This window comes from Lipophrys pholis (assembly GCF_963383615.2).
Source record: "Lipophrys pholis genome assembly, chromosome: 14".
Lineage (NCBI taxonomy): Eukaryota > Metazoa > Chordata > Actinopteri > Blenniiformes > Blenniidae > Lipophrys > Lipophrys pholis.
In genome coordinates this window covers 921,105-939,033 of record NC_137633.1, presented here as the reverse complement: position 1 = coordinate 939,033, position 17,929 = coordinate 921,105, and the positions used below count along the sequence as shown (strand labels likewise).

At 45.8% G+C, this 17,929-nt stretch overlaps 1 protein-coding gene across 1 annotated transcript in view; it reads left to right on the top strand.

The window, feature by feature from the left end:
- Positions 1-17,929, top strand: part of kcnh5b (potassium voltage-gated channel, subfamily H (eag-related), member 5b) — a gene marked incomplete at both ends in the record, with an annotated part of 101,120 nt that overhangs the window by 15,240 nt on the left and 67,951 nt on the right. The window contains 2 exons of the mRNA XM_080479545.1: positions 7,566-7,684; positions 11,218-11,610. Of these exons, the coding sequence (XP_080335671.1) occupies positions 7,566-7,684; positions 11,218-11,610 (512 nt within the window). The remainder of the gene's footprint in view (positions 1-7,565; positions 7,685-11,217; positions 11,611-17,929) is intronic.

Below are 17,929 nucleotides of genomic sequence, written 5' to 3'. Positions count from 1 at the left end.
TGAAAACGATGTCCGTTTACACAGAAACTATGTAATTTCAATGTTGGTCCACTAGTTGGTGCTGTTGTTAGCTTTAGTAATGAAACCACACACACACACACACACATACACACACACACACACACACACACACACACAGCAGAGAACAATGAGCTCTAAACATGAACACTGGGACGACACGGACATTCTAGTAGACAGAAGTTGGATTGCTATTACGGTGACTGCCAAAATAAAAGTACCAAGTTGGATTGTTATTATGGTGACTGTCAAAATAAAAGTGGCAAGTTGGACTATTACGGTGACTGTCAAAATAAAAGTGCCAAGTTGGGTTGTTATCACAGTGACCGTCAAAATAAAAGTCCAGAAGAACATGGACTGGGAGTCATGACACCACGGAGGAAACGTTGTTCTGATTGGCTGTACTGAGCATGTGCAGAACGACTGGTTACTACCAACTTGTTGATCTTTGTTTATTTGTTTGTTTGTCCTCTTGTTTCCATGGAAGCTTTGATTAGTTTCTCACAGCTTTGACTTTGTGACGGATCAGTTCAGATCTTCTCTTTTCTTCCTTCCCCTCGTCTTCTTCGCTCTGTTCTTCCTGTGAAAGGAGGATCTTTGCTTGTTGGATGCAACGTGGTGTCTGGAGCTGCGTCTTCCTGCTCTGCTGCAGCGTCTCCGGCTGTCGGCTCGCGTCGGGGGAAGTTGTGACGCTGTCAGGAATCACAGGAGATGTGGGCGGCGGCGGCGGCGGCGGCGTCCTCTGCTCCCTGACTGATGCGCAGTGTCAGCTCGCGGCCTCGGGAGTGGATCCCGGCGCCGCTGAGAGGGCGTGTTTGCCCTTTGACAAGGATCACCCCCCGCTGAACCGTCCTCCCTCTTTAATGTACACGCTCATGTAAACACGTGCCGCCATGTTTGCTCTCGGCTGTCGTGTGATTGCCGTGTTTCTTGGTTGCGTGTGCTCGGCCACACGTGAAGCACACGGGCTGAACGTGTCATTAGAGCTTCGGAGGAGCTTCATGCCATGTTGAGCTCTTGTCATGTGACGAGCTCCAGATCCAAACGAGGCCTGGTCTCCATGGTTACAGGAGGTCCAGTTCAGACAGAGACGATGAACCACTGGATGGACTCTATCATCAGAATGACTCCTTAGATTTCGACTCCTTGAAGCAGAATCATCTTTGCAGTTTTTCTAAACGGACGTGAATAAATCTCAACAATAACCCAAAAAGTAAATGTTGCTGTAACGTTTAGTAACTAAGTACTGTCATGAAATGAGTTACTCGGTTACAGTTACTCGGGTTTCAGCTGATTTGTTGAAAAGAGACTAAAGAGCGTCTTCCTCCCACGAACTGATCACTTCAGCTGAACTTCAGAATGAAAGCTGCTGCAGCAGATGTTTCCAGCAGGTCGTCTCTCTTTCCCCGACCTGAACCAGGATTCTTCCAGAACCAGAGATAAAACTGGCTGAAGTTTCATTTCCTGTCCTGCTCTTTTTGCTCTGGTTTGGTTTAATCACATCCAGGAGACGTCGTTGCGTCGCAGATCGACTTCTCCAGCTTTGTGCGAATGATTGAGGAGCGATCAGCATTATTTCAGACCCAGACCCTGACCCTGCTGGTCCTTATCAAAGTGAGAGCAGCGATCAGGTTCAGTCGACGACGTAGGAACAAACCAACCTAAAGGAGTCTTGTGACGGAGTGAAGTTGTTCTAAAGGGAACATGTGGCCCTGCAGGTTTCAGTTTTTGCTCCATCAGCACCTGTACAGGTAGACGGCTGCTGGGTTAGGGTTAGGGTTAGGGCGAGACGCTTCAGGTGATCAGAACCACACAACCGCCTCAACTCAGCTTTCAGGATGTGAAGGAATGAATTCAGTGTGAGGTGGTGCAGAAGCTTTAACCTGACTTGGTGTTTCCCTGATCTGGTTCGTCTCCGTGGAGGAGCTGAGTCCAGACATACGAGCAGCAGTGCTGCAGGAGGCCTGGTTCTCCACGTCCTCGGTCTCTCTGACGTACGGTTACAAACTGAACATGGAAAACTAAGTCAAGCTTTATTTGTGTTTAGCAGCTTCGAGCAGAGACGTCTTCAGCGCCGCCTGCTAAAGTTTTCTAATCACAGACTGATTAGACGGGAGGGTTTTTCTATTTCAGGATCCTGGTTTTCTCTCGTTGTCATAAAGTGGCTGTATTCCAGCGTCCGGCGGTCGACACCGATGCTGGAGGCTGTTCTGCTCCATACAAACTCCTTCATGAAGCCACATAAAGAGTTTGATCATGGAAACACATTGTGGCTTCACTTTTAGTGCAAATTGCACATCACTTTCTAAAGATAACAGTGATTGACATGACGTGAACAGGAGTGTTGAAATGAGTGTTTATCAGCCTCTGAGCTGCTGTGGTGGTGAATCGCTGTGTTTGACTCCATCATGGACGGAGACACATGGAGGTGGACATGTTTATTCCACATAACGGACACATTTCAGAATATATTCAATATATTCTTCTTGGTTTTCACACCAGAAGTTTACAAAGTGAACTTGGATCCTTAAGTTTCTTTAAAAGTGCTTTAGTGTTTCCTTGGACCTTACAGTACTGACAGGACAGAGAGACAGGACTAGACTACAGTACAGCAGATATTCAAACAGCAACACGTTTCTACTACAACTACTGACGACTTTTTACTCAGTAGAAGTACTACTTTCTGCTGAAGACGGTATGACGTAAATAAATGAAAGAACATTTGGCTTGTTGTTTTCATCGATGGGCTTTTCCAGTGGGCCAATGATGTCCCTGTGGCTCGTCTTATTGGAGAGTCAGCCTGGTGCCTCTGGAGCCTAAAGCTCAGCTGGGATGGTAGAGCAGTACTAACTGGGCCCTGGTACTCAGCGTCTCGCTGGTGAAGAGAGTTTTTCTCTGGCTGCTGACAGAGTCTCGCTTCATGCTTCAAGTGTTTTACTGGCTGAGGGCAGAACGTCGAGCTGACAGGACAAACTCTTCACTGACCCCTGCTGTCCGTCTCCGTGGAGACCAGACCTCCAGCAGGCTTTTCTCTGACATTATCCGAGCTGGTCTTAAGAGTTTGAAGTGTTTCCAGCTGGTTCTGAGAGCACACATCCAATCAGGAGAGCGTGACGGGGTTTTCCTGGGCGACGTCGCTCCGCGGTGCCGACGTCCTGATCAAATGTCCACGGAGAGACAAATGGCTGAGTCGTCTAGAAATGTTCTGCCTTTCGTGAGCTGCAGTCAGTTTGGAAGTCGTCCTCTGTGTGGAACTGATCAGAATCACTGCACTGCTTCTGCCGCTGTGTTATTTTTATCCCTTTTTTCTGCCACTTCCACGGTTCTCCGCCTGATGAAACGCTCCGTCACGTTCCTGAGGTGGACTGGAGCTGGAGCCTCAGAATTATTGGAGGACAGCGTTTGTTTACGTGTCCTGCAGAGGTTGAGCGAGGCTCTGCTGTCCAGCTGTGGCAGGAGGTGCAGCTCGTCTTTACATTAACGCCACCCAGACAGTCCTCTAGTTGGCGCCGTGATCAAAGTGTTTCTATTATGAAAGCAGAATATTGGTTTCCTCTCTCTGCCGACAGTCCACAGGACGGACAGCAGAAGCACTTCTAACATCCACTGGAGGAAAACTACAAACACTAAACCTCCATCCTGCCATCCATCCATCCATCCATCCTGCCATCCATCCATCCATCCATCCTGCCATCCATCCATCCATCCATCCTGCCATCCATCCATCCATCCTGCCATCCATCCTGCCATCCATCCATCCATCCTGCCATCCATCCATCCATCCATCCTGCCATCCATCCATCCATCCATCCTGCCATCCATCCATCCATCCATCCTGCCATCCATCCATCCATCCATCCTGCCATCCATCCATCCATCCTGCCATCCATCCATCCATCCATCCTGCCATCCATCCATCCATCCATCCATCCATCCATCCATCCATCCCTCCCTCCATCTATCCATCCTGAGGGTTAGGGTTGTTTACAAGGTTTTCAACTGAGAACGGAGTGTAATTGTTCTGCACATGCTCAGTAGATTGACAACAACAACAATAATAATAACAATATATTAACAATAACAAAGAAAATGCATATTCCTGATCATTCTTGCGCCTCCTGGTGGTGAGTTTACATGATGATCCAGAAAATATCCGGTCCCAAATCTGGATTGTGATCCAGTTCACTTTCAAAATATGAGGGAGTTAATTGTTAGTGTGTGTGTGTGTGTGTGTGTGTGTGTGTGTGTGTGTGTGTGTGTGTGTGTGTGTGTGTGTGTGTGTGTGTGTGTGTGTGTGTGTGTGTGTGTGTGTGTGTGTGTGTGTGTGTGTGTGTGTGTGTGTGTGTGTGTGTGTGGTTTGCATGCACAGTTATCAGTGTTTCAGAAAAGTTGTTTCTCCTGGTTTCCATGGTCACCAGCCGGAGTGTTTTGGAGCCTGGTTGCTTTCCGTAGTCTTGTACTGTAAACCCACGGCCAGAACACCATGAAGGTTTCCACTTGGAGACCTGGAGACCCGGTGACCTGGAGACCTGGAGACCTGGTGGTGCAGACGGAGCCTCGCTTCTCTTCTCTAACAGATTCTTTTCAACAACATGCTGAACCGTCCTTTATACTCCTGCTCCTGCGAGCATCTGTTCTGGCTGAGGGCGCTGAGCTTTATGATCTGTGCAGAGGGCAGTATCGGTACGTAGAGAATCCCAGAACAGAAGCCAGTGTGAGAATGAAGAAGCTCAATGAGCTCCAGAGCAGCAGTTTCCCCTCCAGGAGAGACGTGATTGAGTTTCAGTGCCCAGAATAAACTGGACGTTGCCTCTGATCCATCTTGTTCTGGGCTGTTTTCACACGGCTGCACCGGGAACTGAGGGGCTGAATTAGCCTCCATTGGGTGGGGGGTGGGGGGTGGGGGGTGGGGGTGTGTGTGTGGGGGGGTGTCACATGGCTGCAGGGCGCAGGGTTAAAAGCTCTTTCAAAGTCCACTTTTTATTGGTAATGGTCTCCCTCAAAGGGTCGGGTCGATGGCGATCTGTGCTGTGCCGCTCTGCGCTCTTTGAAGCATTTGATTTTATTTTTAGAGCCGTACGGTCAGAGCTGCCCCCCCCCCCCCCCCCCTCACCCCCCCACCCCCACCCCCCAAAACCAAAAAAAACCCAAAAACAACAACCCGGGTCTGTTCTGTTCCCACTGCTGGACCAGCCGGTCCACCAAACACCAGAAACCCAACGTGGACTTTCATATTGATCAGTTCAGTTTGTTTATACATTTTTATCCCTTCACGTGATTGGATGACTGTTTGTCGTGTTTCAAATGTCTAAAAATAATTCTACAGCACAAAGTGACCAGGACCAGAAGACAAATGGATTTGCACCAGCAGTCAAATCGCAGAGGAAACATGAGTTCTGTTAGACGTCTGCTCAGCAGAAAAACAACCAAGTCGTTTATTATTTAAGTTTAAATCAAAAGATTTTATTATAATACATCATACAGCAGTTTGAGATCCCAGTTTTATTTAAAATTCTATTTTACATTTGTCTCTATCCGTTTTATCTTAATTTTGTTCTTTGTCTTGGTACATGTTTTCTTTCATTGTTTCTGTTTGATAAACGTTAAACTTTCTGCTGCTGTTCAGCCTTTACTCTGTTGAAAACTTCATATTTCATCTAACTTTTTATTTTAGTCTGCACTTTGATGTGCTTTCATACAGAAATTTGAACAGTGTTTTATAATTCAACTTATTACTTTGATTTTTGACCTTTTGAAGTCGTGTGTGTGTGTGTGTGTGTGTGTGTGTGTGTGTGTGTGTGTGTGTGTGTGTGTGTGTGTGTGTGTGTGTGTGTGTGTGTGTGTGTGTGAAATGAGGCTACAAGGGTTGAATTCAGTTCAACTTTATTCACACAGTCATGTCTAGGTGCTGTGTGTGACGACTCCAGATCTCTTGTAACAATCAGAAGTAACAATCAGAAGTAACGTGTTACAATCAGAAGTAACAATAAGAAGTAACGTGTTACAATCAGAAGTAACAATCAGAAGTAGCGTGTTACAATCAGAAGTAACGTGTTACAATCAGAAGTAACGTGTTACAATCAGAAGTAACGTGTTACAATCAGAAGTAACGTGTTACAATCAGAAGTAACAATCAGAAGTAGCGTGTTACAATCAGAAGTAACGTGTTACAATCAGAAGTAACGTGTTACAATCAGAAGTAACAATAAGAAGTAACGTGTTACAATCAGAAGTAACAATCAGAAGTAGCGTGTTACAATCAGAAGTAACGTGTTACAATCAGAAGTAACGTGTTACAATCAGAAGTAACGCGTTACAATCAGAAGTAACAATAAGAAGTAGCGTGTTACAATCAGAAGTAACGTGTTACAATCAGAAGTAACGTGTTACAATCAGAAGTAACAATAAGAAGTAGCGTGTTACAATCAGAAGTAACAATAAGAAGTAACGTGTTACAATCAGAAGTAACAATAAGAAGTAACGTGTTACAATCAGAAGTAACAATCAGAAGTAACGTGTTACAATCAGAAGTAACGTGTTACAATCTGAAGTAACGTGTTACAATCAGAAGTAACAATAAGAAGTAGCGTGTTACAATCAGAAGTAACGTGTTACAATCAGAAGTAACAATAAGATGTAGCGTGTTACAATCAGAAGTAACAATAAGAAGTAGCGTGTTACAATCAGAAGTAACGTGTTACAATCAGAAGTAACAATAAGAAGTAGCGTGTTACAATCAGAAGTAACAATAAGAAGTAACGTGTTACAATCAGAAGTAGCGTGTTACAATCAGAAGTAACAATAAGAAGTAGCGTGTTACAATCAGAAGTAACAATAAGAAGTAACGTGTTACAATCAGAAGTAGCGTGTTACAATCAGAAGTAACAATAAGAAGTAACGTGTTTCAATCAGAAGTAACGTGTTACAATCAGAAGTAACAATAAGAAGTAGCGTGTTACAATCAGAAGTAGCGTGTTACAATCAGAAGTAACAATAAGAAGTAGCGTGTTACAATCAGAAGTAACGTGTTACAATCAGAAGTAACGTGTTACAATCAGAAGTAACAATAAGAAGTAGCGTGTTACAATCAGAAGTAACAATAAGAAGTAACGTGTTACAATCAGAAGTAGCGTGTTACAATCAGAAGTAACAATAAGAAGTAACGTGTTACAATCAGAAGTAACGTGTTACAATCAGAAGTAACGTGTTACAGGAGGCGTCATGGCGACTTGCAGCCGGGGAGAACATGGAACCTCCTCGACCCTCTGGGGCCCGTCTAACTCCTGATCGTGGCGGCGTGGCCTCGGCTGTGGTATCAAGGTGAAGCGTGTTGAGCTGTGGGGCTCTGACGTCCTGAAGGACACGGGACACTGGACACCCTCGGAGGGACAAACCCTGCGTTCAAGGACACCTTCTGCAGAGCGGCTCTACGAGACGCTCTGGTCTCCTGACACTCCTTCTTTCTCAGCTCTGTTCACCTCCTCCCTTTGGAGGAAGCCAGTAGAATCAGATCAACTGAAAGTTTAATGGTCGTCTCGTCTTTGCAGGTTGGACCAAGTTTGCCCGGCTCACAAGAGCTCTCACCAACAACCGCAACACACTCCAGCAGCTGGCGCCGATCGGAAAGCATGAAGTCAGCAGCCACAAGCAGTCCAGACTGGCTGAGGTGAGACACACACACACACACACACACACACACACACACACACACACACACACACACCATTGAGGAATGCTGTTCTAACAGCAGTGATATCTGTATCCATACCAGAAGCTCACTCACACTTCCTCCAAACAGGAAGCTGCTCACTCACACTTCCTCTAAACAGGAAGTTGCTCACTCACACTTCCTCCTAACAGGAAGCTGCTCACTCACACTTCCTCCAAACAGGAAGCGGCTCACTCACACTTCCTCCAAACAGGAAGCGGCTCACTCACACTTCCTCCAAACAGGAAGCTGCTCACTCACACTTCCTCCAAACAGGAAGCTGCTCACTCACACTTCCTCCTAACAGGAAGCTGCTCACTCACACTTCCTCCAAACAGGAAGCGGCTCACTCACACTTCCTCTAAACAGGAAGCGGCTCACTCACACTTCCTCTAAACTCTTCCTCCAGCAGCAGCTTCTGCTCTTTGCATTATTTCTGCACAAATAAACCCTCGAATAAAATATTAACAACCACGTTCAAACCATTTTCCTAAAGTGGAAACCACTCTCATCGACGTGTTCTTGCAATAATAGAGGGCCACGCCCTCAGATTGTGCATCCTTCTCCTCCTCCTCCTCCTCCTCCTCCTCCTCCTCCTCCTCCTCCATCCCTCACTTCCTTCTACTTTCACTCACATGCCAGCTTCCTCTTCCCTCTGGCTGTGCTTGTTGGGCACAGCGTTCCTGCTGCTGTCATTAATATTTCATGGCTGGCGCCGAGGCGGCAGCAGGGTGGTGTGGGCACTCTCCATGATTGTGACTTGCTGCTGGAAATTTAGAAAATAGATTTCGTGGTGGAGGAAGGAGGAGGAGAAGAAAGGTTGCTAAGGTCTTATTTTGCCAAAGTTCATGAAGGTCGATGTGAACCATCCATCCCTGCTCAGTGCACGAGGTGAGGAGGTGTGGTGGTTGTTATGTTTTCAGCTAAATGTTGCCTCCAGGATACCTGAGGGGTTAACGGGGGGGGGGGGGGCATCAGAGGAATGAGAGCAGCAGTGAACGTAGTGGATGATGGAGAGATTCAAAAGGAAATCCCAGTGGTGTAGAGAGGAAACCGTTCAGAGTCTGAGTGAGAAGCCGACGCTCCTACTTCCTGTTTCCTGGGCTCATCAATGGCAGGCAGGTGAGGCAGGTGAGGCAGGTGAGGCAGGTGAGGTAGGTGAGGCAGGTGTACCATCGTCTGAACGACACAGCTGGAGAGTTCAGTGTTTTTCACCGTTTTGATTTGCTGCTTGGATGGAAAAGTTTCCATGAATCTAGTTGATCTTCACCTTCTTATTCCAGTCAGTCTTCTCTCCTCCGTTAGTATCGCTTCAATTAGTGTGGTGCCGATACCAATACCAGTATCGGGAGGGGGGGCCGATACCGATACCAGTATCGGGAGGGGGGGCCGATACCGATACCAGTATCGGGAGGGGGGGCCGATACCGATACCAGTATCGGGACGGGGGGCCGATACCACACTAAAAGCTGGTATCGGTATCGGGACACAGAATTGGTATCGGAACAACACTAGTTTCAATTATCGTGTACAAGTGAGTGAATATTCATGAAGGTGTGAAACGCTGCACGACCTGGGATGATGTCGAGTCTGAATAATGGTCATCTGATGTTAGAGGAGGAAGATGCTCTATAATCTGATGTTAGAGGAGGAAGATGCTCTATAATCTGATGATAGAGGAGGAAGATACTGTATAATGTGATGTTAGAGGAGGAAGATGCTCTATAATCTGATGTTAGAGGGGGAAGATGCTCTATAATCTGATGTTAGAGGAGGAAGATGCTCTATAATCTGATGATAGAGGAGGAAGATGCTCGATAATCTGATGATAGAGGAGGAAGATGCTCGATAATCTGATGATAGAGGAGGAAGATGGTTGACAAAAGGTGATGATAAAATTCAAGCTCTGCAGTTTTACAACAGTTTGAAAAAGTAAAGAGTTACTAATTTTAAAAAGTAATCAGTTACTGACACTGTTGAAAACAGGAATCACAGCATGGTGGGTCTCTGTTCCAGAGTTCTACGATATCACTCTATATCTGTGTAGGGGACCGATATAACTTCTAATTATCTGTACATCTTTGTACAGTACCAGTAGTACCAGCAGTACCAGCAGTAGCTTCAGTATTCATTTGTGCATCACTGCATGATGAGCATTAGCATAAACACAGGAAGCCTCAGAGGTGCAGCAGCAGTGATTCTAACAGAAGTACTACCCGCAGCGGTGGAAGATGTGTGTATTTAGCTTTTTTTCCTCTTTAATAGGAATAATTATTCAGTCATTGTGTGTGCGGCTGCGGAGCGTATTACAGTTTAACGCTCCGCAGATACAAACAGAGTAATGTGTTGTATAAATAATGGGCTGAATGGTTAATGTGTGATCTGTGTGGCCTGCAGAGGAAATCAAACCTCCTCTGGATCTAATGCAGCTCCTTCGTTCTCGCTCCCTCTCATCTCAACATTTTCTCATTTCGGAGGCTTTTTGTCTCATTTCAGGCTAAATGTATTTCTAAATACACACATCTTCCACTGCAGCGGGGAAACTTCTCCTCGCACCACATAGCAGCACATTATGAATAAATAGAATCTAAAACCAATTCAGACCAAGTTGAAAAGTAGTTTAATAAAACTATAGTGACAACAAGAAACTGGAAAAGAGAAGAACTAAAGAAACACAGAACAAACCCAGAGCATCGGAACCTGTTCCTCTATCAAAGAAAACCTGGTCTAAAGATGTACAACCAGAGTTCATCTAGTCCAGAACAACCTGTGGGTAGTTAGGGTTGGGGTTGGGGTTAGGATTAGGATTAGAGTTAGGGTTAGAGTTAGGGTTAGGGTTAGAGTTCGGGTTAGGGTTAGGGTTCGAGTTAGGGTTAGGGTTCGAGTTAGGGTTAGGGTTAGGGTTCGAGTTAGGGTTCAGGTTCGGGTTAGAGTTCGGGTTAGGGTTCGAGTTAGGGTTCGGGTTAGGGTTAGAGTTAGATTTCGGGTTAGAGTTCGGGTTAGAGTTCGGGTTAGGGTTCGAGTTAGGGTTAGGGTCCGAGTTAGGGTTCGGGTTAGGGTTAGAGTTCGGGTTAGGGTTCGGGTTTGGGTTAGAGTTCGGGTTAGGGTTAGGGTTAGGGTTAGGGTTAGGTCTCACTCTAGACACTTTAAACCATCCAAACAGGTTAGCTGGTCTAAACCTGATGCGTCGTTTCCTTTCTGGTTTCAGTCTAAGAGTTTTACACTTCGGTTCAACCTGGGACTGATCATGTGACCTGGAGCTCACAGGATGAGTCACACTTCTGTCATTCATCAGGAAGTAGGTTCTTTTAAAACAGGAAGTCTAAATAAAGGCAGAAAATTAGCATTTAAAAGTCAAAAGTGAGCAACATATATATTTTATTGTTGTAACAGGAAACAGTCGCTCCTCCAAAAGCCGTGGAAACAGCGAGGGATGAAGATTTGAGGAATTTCTTTTTGAAAGTCTCTTTCTTGCTCTGTTGGGTCTCCAGGTTCTGCAGCTCAACTCCGACATCCTCCCACAGTACAAGCAGGAGGCGCCCAAGACCCCCCCACACATCATCCTCCACTACTGCACCTTCAAGACCACCTGGGACTGGGTCATCCTCATCCTCACCTTCTACACGGCCATCATGGTGCCCTACAACGTGTCCTTCAAGACCAAGCAGAACAACATCGTGTGGCTGGTGCTGGACAGCGTGGTGGACGTCATCTTCCTGGTGGACATCGTGCTCAACTTCCACACCACCTTCGTGGGGCCCGGCGGCGAGGTGATCTCTGACCCCAAGCTGATCCGCATGAACTACCTGAAGACCTGGTTCGTCATCGACCTGCTGTCCTGTCTGCCCTATGACATCATCAACGCCTTCGAGAACGTTGACGAGGTACGGCGCCGCTTTTCCACCTCGCTGGTGCTGCTGGGTTTGGTGAACAGATCTGGTCTTGGTACTGGGATGCGCTAGTCTTGGTCTGGACTTGTCGCCGGCCCTTTAAATCCTCCTACCTGTGTGTATTTCGGTGGCGTCGCAGCGCGAGCCGGGTCGAGGACGTCGGGTCGAGGACGTCGGGTCGAGGACGTCGGGTCGATAGACTGTGATGAAAACCAGCCCGTGTCAGATAGTAGTTGTGATCGTAGCTGATGTTTGTTTGTTTGTTTGTTTGTTTGTTTACACGTTGAGTGTTTTGTTAGAAAATAAAAGCCCAGAAGCCTCGTCTATAAAAGCTGCTGAAGCACTAAAGGTCCTGGAAGATGCATACGCCGCTTCCCACCCAAAGTTTGTGATGTAAAGAAATCAACTTTGTGGGAGAATGTTGGTTCCGCTACGACAACTTAGAACCTCGAGCAGAACATATGGAGACGAGGAACCTGGTGGTGCTGATGGTGAAGTGGACTATCAGACTTATTGATCCGTGTGATCATAAACGGCCAAACTGCAGCGTTCTAGATGTTTCTTTAGTGGAACGTTAATGCTGAACCATAGAACCATAGAACCATGTTCATATGTCATAGTATCACCTTCTAATGATCCAGAGGATAGAACTGATTGATTATCAGTGATAGAGGATAGAACTGATTGATTATCAGTGATAGAGATTAGAACTGATTGTTTATTAATTGTGACAAAGTGAGTAACAGTGTAATTTCAGAGTAAACACATAAATACTTCAGTGACAGTCGTTCGTAAAGCTGCAGTGTGGAAGCTCTGCACCACCATGCGCTCTGGAGACAGCCGACCTCCTCCACCCTCCTCCTCCACCCTCCTCCTCCACCCTCCTCCTCCACCTCTAGTGACTGAGGATAAAACACAAAGTCCACTGAACCTTTTCACCGTCACTGTTCAAATCTTAAATTCGTACGTAAAGTAAACAGATCAAACTGAACTTCATCAGTCTGCTGTGTCTCCGTCAAGATGTCTCCGTCCTCTCCGACACGCTGACACAGGGTGGAGTCGCCGCCATCTTTTCCAGTGAAATTAAAACTAACAACCACTCAAATCAATCCCTCTTCTCCTTCCTTCTACTGCTTTGTTCCATCCTACTGAAGTCCAGTGTGATAGACTGTGTCCACGTCTCCCTGTCGGGGGACATGAAGGAAACGTCTCGTCCAAGTCATGAGGACTGTTGTTCTGACGGACTCGGTGTCTGACCGCATGAAGTGTGGACTCGTCTGCCACGTCGTCAGAAGACAAACAAACTGTCTGATTCTAACTCTGTGGCTCAACTCCGATTAGAATCAATCCTGTTCCTATAATCTGACTCAATCTGCAACGTTTCTCTTCCAAAACAAAAACTTTCTTTTTTTTTTTCCTTCTTGGACTCTCAGCTGTTGGACCTGCTCTGTGTCCCCATGTGGACATCTTCTTTCTTTAATGACTTTCAGACTGTACATTAAAAGCTCTTCTCTCCACCATGGTGGGGGTCGCCACACTGGGTGGAAGTCATTTGACCTGTTGGAGATTTAATCCGTCAAACCGCTGAATCGTCTCATGTTGAGCTTTAAATCATGTCAGCAGAGTTTTGGCCAGACCTTCTTTATTTGGCTCGTCTTCCTGATGGTTTCCTGTGTTTCATGTCGACTTGATGTTTTAGTTTTTAGATCTGATTCAGTCCTCCAAGTTCATAACGGCAGGTTTGACTGTATGAAGTTACAAAAGTGACGACTCGTCATTATGCAAACAAAGCACGTTATTATGTCCGATATTAACGTGAACTGCTGCTGGTTTGATCAAACAAATTGAAGAAGCAAACGAAGAATGGAAGTGTAGTTATTTCAAGATTTCAAAGGAAAATACATAAAGTCCAACGCTTCAGCTTCTGGGTGTGGGCCTCATGCCCCTGGTGGTGAGTGGAGGTATTGCAGGTAGGCCACATAGGTCGTTCACAATAAGTACATAATACATTTATCGTTCTATTATTTTGATATATATTTCTATCAAAAATGAATGAAAACTGATAATACATTTGATTAAATTGTCAATTTTTTTCTGTCTGGCCGATATTCACCCGGTTTGATCCTTAACTTTGTTTGTTTGCAGGTAATTTTATGCATCTGTTGTAAAGTATGAAATGAATGTGGATGAGACATTGTGAACATTTGTGGAATTCTTTAATGAAATTCACGTGAGTCTCGTTCATCAGTCAGGTTTGAGATTTTAGAGTTTGTGGACCTCGAAAGATTTTAGGATTTTTCAGCGATAATCTGAGGTCATGTGCTGTAATCTCTGGGTGAACTCCTCTCACTGTGTGACACCAGGCCACAGACTTCTACCCAGGATCTTCATTCAGAATCTGAGTAACTGAGGCGACTTCCTCAGTCTCCGTACTGGTTGCTGGTGAAGAACCTAGTTTCCACGGTTTTCCGATGAATTCTTCCACTGAACGGTTCATCTTCGTCTTTCTGTGGTTTTAATCTGAGAAGCTCTGTTGCAGCTCGGGACTCGATGGTTTGAGCGCCTGTGTGACTTGGTTCGATTTCTGGCTGATGTTTTCTAATGAGATCAGGATTTTTTCACGGCCACTTACCCTCCGTCACTTCTCTCAGTTCTCTCAGTGTACCAGCTCATTAAAGGGGATTTTCTGAGTGGGAGCTGCAATCAATGAGATGTAGAATAAAGAAAAAGATCTTCTTGTGAGTGTTTACGTGCCGTCTTCTGCCATTGCGCTGCTATAATTATGTGCGAGTGCTAAGCAACGATTTAACGTGGCCACGGATGTAAAAACGATATTAAAGAGACCAACAGATGAAGCTTTAACTTTGAATGCCAACAACCTTATTCGCACCTCCTCAGCACTTCATTCCTGAGAAGGTTTTGGGCCAACGGGACTTACTGAAACTCTTCTACACAATCTGAGGACTATTTTTATTCTCCAAACAGATTTTCACAGCTTTTAAACTTCCAATAAAAGGTTTTGAAAATACGGTGGCACAGTTTTACTTTTGTAAAGTTTCCTGAGAGAACCTGACGTAACCACTTCCTCCATCGTTCTAATCTCTTTAACAGACGTTAACCAGTAACCTCACTTTTAAAACGTTGATCATTAGTTTGATCTGATCCCCCGAGGTTTGGGGTCCACTCACACATTGGTTCCCACTGCCGGGTCAGAAACTCCCTCGGAGGGGGTCGGACGTCTCGCATGTTGGAAGACCGATTTTTGAAGGGTTGGTGACGTTGGGCGTAGCGTCAGGAACCTTTGGAGTTCCTCAGGGTTCCTTACTGGGTCCTTCTCCTTTTTCTTTTTTCCCCAACAAGATAATCCATCAACAAAGAAAGTATTTCGTTTTTTTACTTTTTGATCACTGCCGTCCATAAGCCTTCAGCAGCCTAAAGGTAAACTGTTTGGTACTGTATGGTCGGGATCCTTCTAGCTTTAATGGAGGCAGAGGAACGTGTACGTCAGGGACCGTCGGGGACCGTTAGGGACCGTTAGGGATGGGACCGTCGGGGACCGTTAGGGACCGTTAGGGATGGGACCGTCGGGGACCGTTAGGGACCGTTAGGGATGGGACCGTCGGGGACCGTCAGGGACTGTCAGGGACCGTCAGCTTAGAACTTTGGAGACGCCGTGTCCTCTGAAGAGGTTGGAATTAGTTTCACTCGTGTCAAAGAAAAAACAGAGTAAAATCTAGAGCGGACCTGGAAAACTGCCCCAGGCTCCTGCTTGTGTTCATTGTTGAGGGGGCATCTGCCCCCCAGCCTCATTTGAAGTTCCTCAGGACCTCAGTGCCTGAAGCAGCCTCAAATAAAGACTCGTGCTCAGTACTACCTTCCAAAATAAAGACTCGTGCTCAGCACAACCTTCCAAAATAAAGACTCGTGCTCAGCACAACCTTCCAAAATAAAGACTCGTGCTCAGCACAACCTTCCAAAATAAAGACTCGTGCTCAGTACAACCTTCCAAAATAAAGACTCGTGCTCAGCACAACCTTCCAAAATAAAGACTCGTGCTCAGCACAACCTTCCAAAATAAAGACTCGTGCTCAGCACAACCTTCCAAAATAAAGACTCGTGCTCAGTACAACCTTCCAAAATAAAGACTCGTGCTCAGCACAACCTTCCAAAATAAAGACTCGTGCTCAGTACAACCTTCCAAATTAAAGACTCGTGCTCAGTACAACCTTCCAAAATAAAGACTCGTGCTCAGTACAACCTTCCAAAATAAAGACTCGTGCTCAGTACAACCTTCCAATCTGTGTTTTGAAGCTGTTTTTAACTCCTTGTTCAGAGCTCAGCTGCTAAACGGTCTCTGGCTGTGGTTTATGTGTCCTCATGTAGTTTTAAACGTCCTCCCAGACACTCAGAAACAAATATTCCCCTCGGCTCAAGTGTGTGAAGTTAAATAAAAGTAAACTGCGTCTTGGAACGTCCTCCAGGAGGCGCTGAAGGACTCGGAGGCGTAACGGGACTCGTGGGACCTGAGAATTCTTTTAACTTAGAGAAACGTAACGGGAGTTACGTAACGTGCAGTTTTTTTACACTTTTGAAACTAGTGAAACAGCAGAGTGGTTCAGGAAGGGACTGAAGCTGAGAGTCAGTCGGAGGTCTTCACTTTCTCCACCTTTGTTAAGATTTGGGTTTATTTGTGACACTAAACATTTTAGGAGACGTGTTTGAATCTGCTGGAGAACATCTGAGACCAGGTCTGGACGGACTTGATTAGTCCTTGATGCATTTGAGAGTAGTCTGGGATGTTTTCAGGACAGTTTTAGATCCGTTTGGATTTGTTCCTGGTCGGGCAGGCCCAGTCTTCCAGGACTGCTTTCAACACGACGAGCAGTTTGACCAAGTCTGAAGGTTTGGTGAAGTCCTGAGCCTCCAGGAAGACAGAGCCTCACACCATCAGGCAGGTGGTTATAATATTTTGGCTCATTGCTCCCTGAAGCGGTCCAGAGTTTCAGTTGAGGTGTGCGTGGTACTCCAGCCTCTCGCTGCCGGTCACTGGGGGGCCGGACTGGATCCGGCTGGGTGGAGTTTTAAACGGCGAGGAGGAAACGGACGACTCGTAAATCTGCAGCCTCGGAGGACGACTCTGCCAGAGTCTGCTCGCCCCTCTGGGCTAAGTTGACGTTTGTGCTGCTGCCTTGCCGTGGAAGCAGCCAGGAGGCCTGGATGGTGCTGACTGAGGACAGAGAGTGGGCGTCTCCAGGAGAAAATAGCCGAGCTTATTATGGGCTGGTTGCAGACCGAATCCCGCTGTTGATGCGTCTGATGGCTCAAACCGCCATCTAGTATTTTTAGTAGTTTTACTGCAGGTTTTGGAGCAGCTGCTGACACACGGACGCTGCCGACACACGGACGCTGCCGACACACGGACGCTGCCGAACGGCGCCTCCACACAGATATACCCACAAACACGTTTCCTGAGCGCCGGCGCCCTGGAAGACTTCAGTTCGTCAGACGTCATTTACGTAAGCAGGTGGACTTTTCCAGAGGACATTCAGGACATCGTATTTATGATGTTCGTCTGATTGTCGTAACCACAAGCAGAATACTGTGGTTTTATCAGTGACTGTATTCTGCATCCAGCTGTACTGAAGGTATTCACAAATACTCGTCCACAAAACTGCAACCCTGGACGTCTCGTCCACCACTCATTTGAAGGATTTCAAAGTATATTTGACACATTTGAAAGGATTATTAAGTATATTTGATACAAAAACATGCTTGTGTATTAAAGTGGACGATAGTGTGTACTTTCTGTGTTTTTGATTTGGCCGACAGGAGCTAAGGAATCAGCTTGATTTATTGAACGGCCTTTTCCTGAAGTAAGAAGTGGGATGACTCAGATATGGAAGAATGAGGGAGTTACATAATGAGTCCAGTGAATTTTGGTCTGATACTGATCGTATTTTACTCATGATGCCAATATATATTTTTGCTTCAGGATATTTATATGCGGCTTACAACTGGGCTTTTTATCAGAATTCCTCAAAATGTATTTACATGTACTTGTTCAATTTGTTTACAGTTAAGAGAATGGTAAACAAGAGAAGCAAAGCAATATGATACTGCACTTATATATATATGGACATATACTAGATGTATGAAAAATATATAAAATAACATAAGTAAAAGTCCTTGTACAGGATTTATTTTCTCCCAAAGATTCTGAACTCTCCTCCGTGGACGAGTCGAGCTCCATCATGTAGCTGCAGCCGGTCTTTGCTTCCAATAAGCAGCCTCGTCTTCCAGTTGCTCTCAGGGG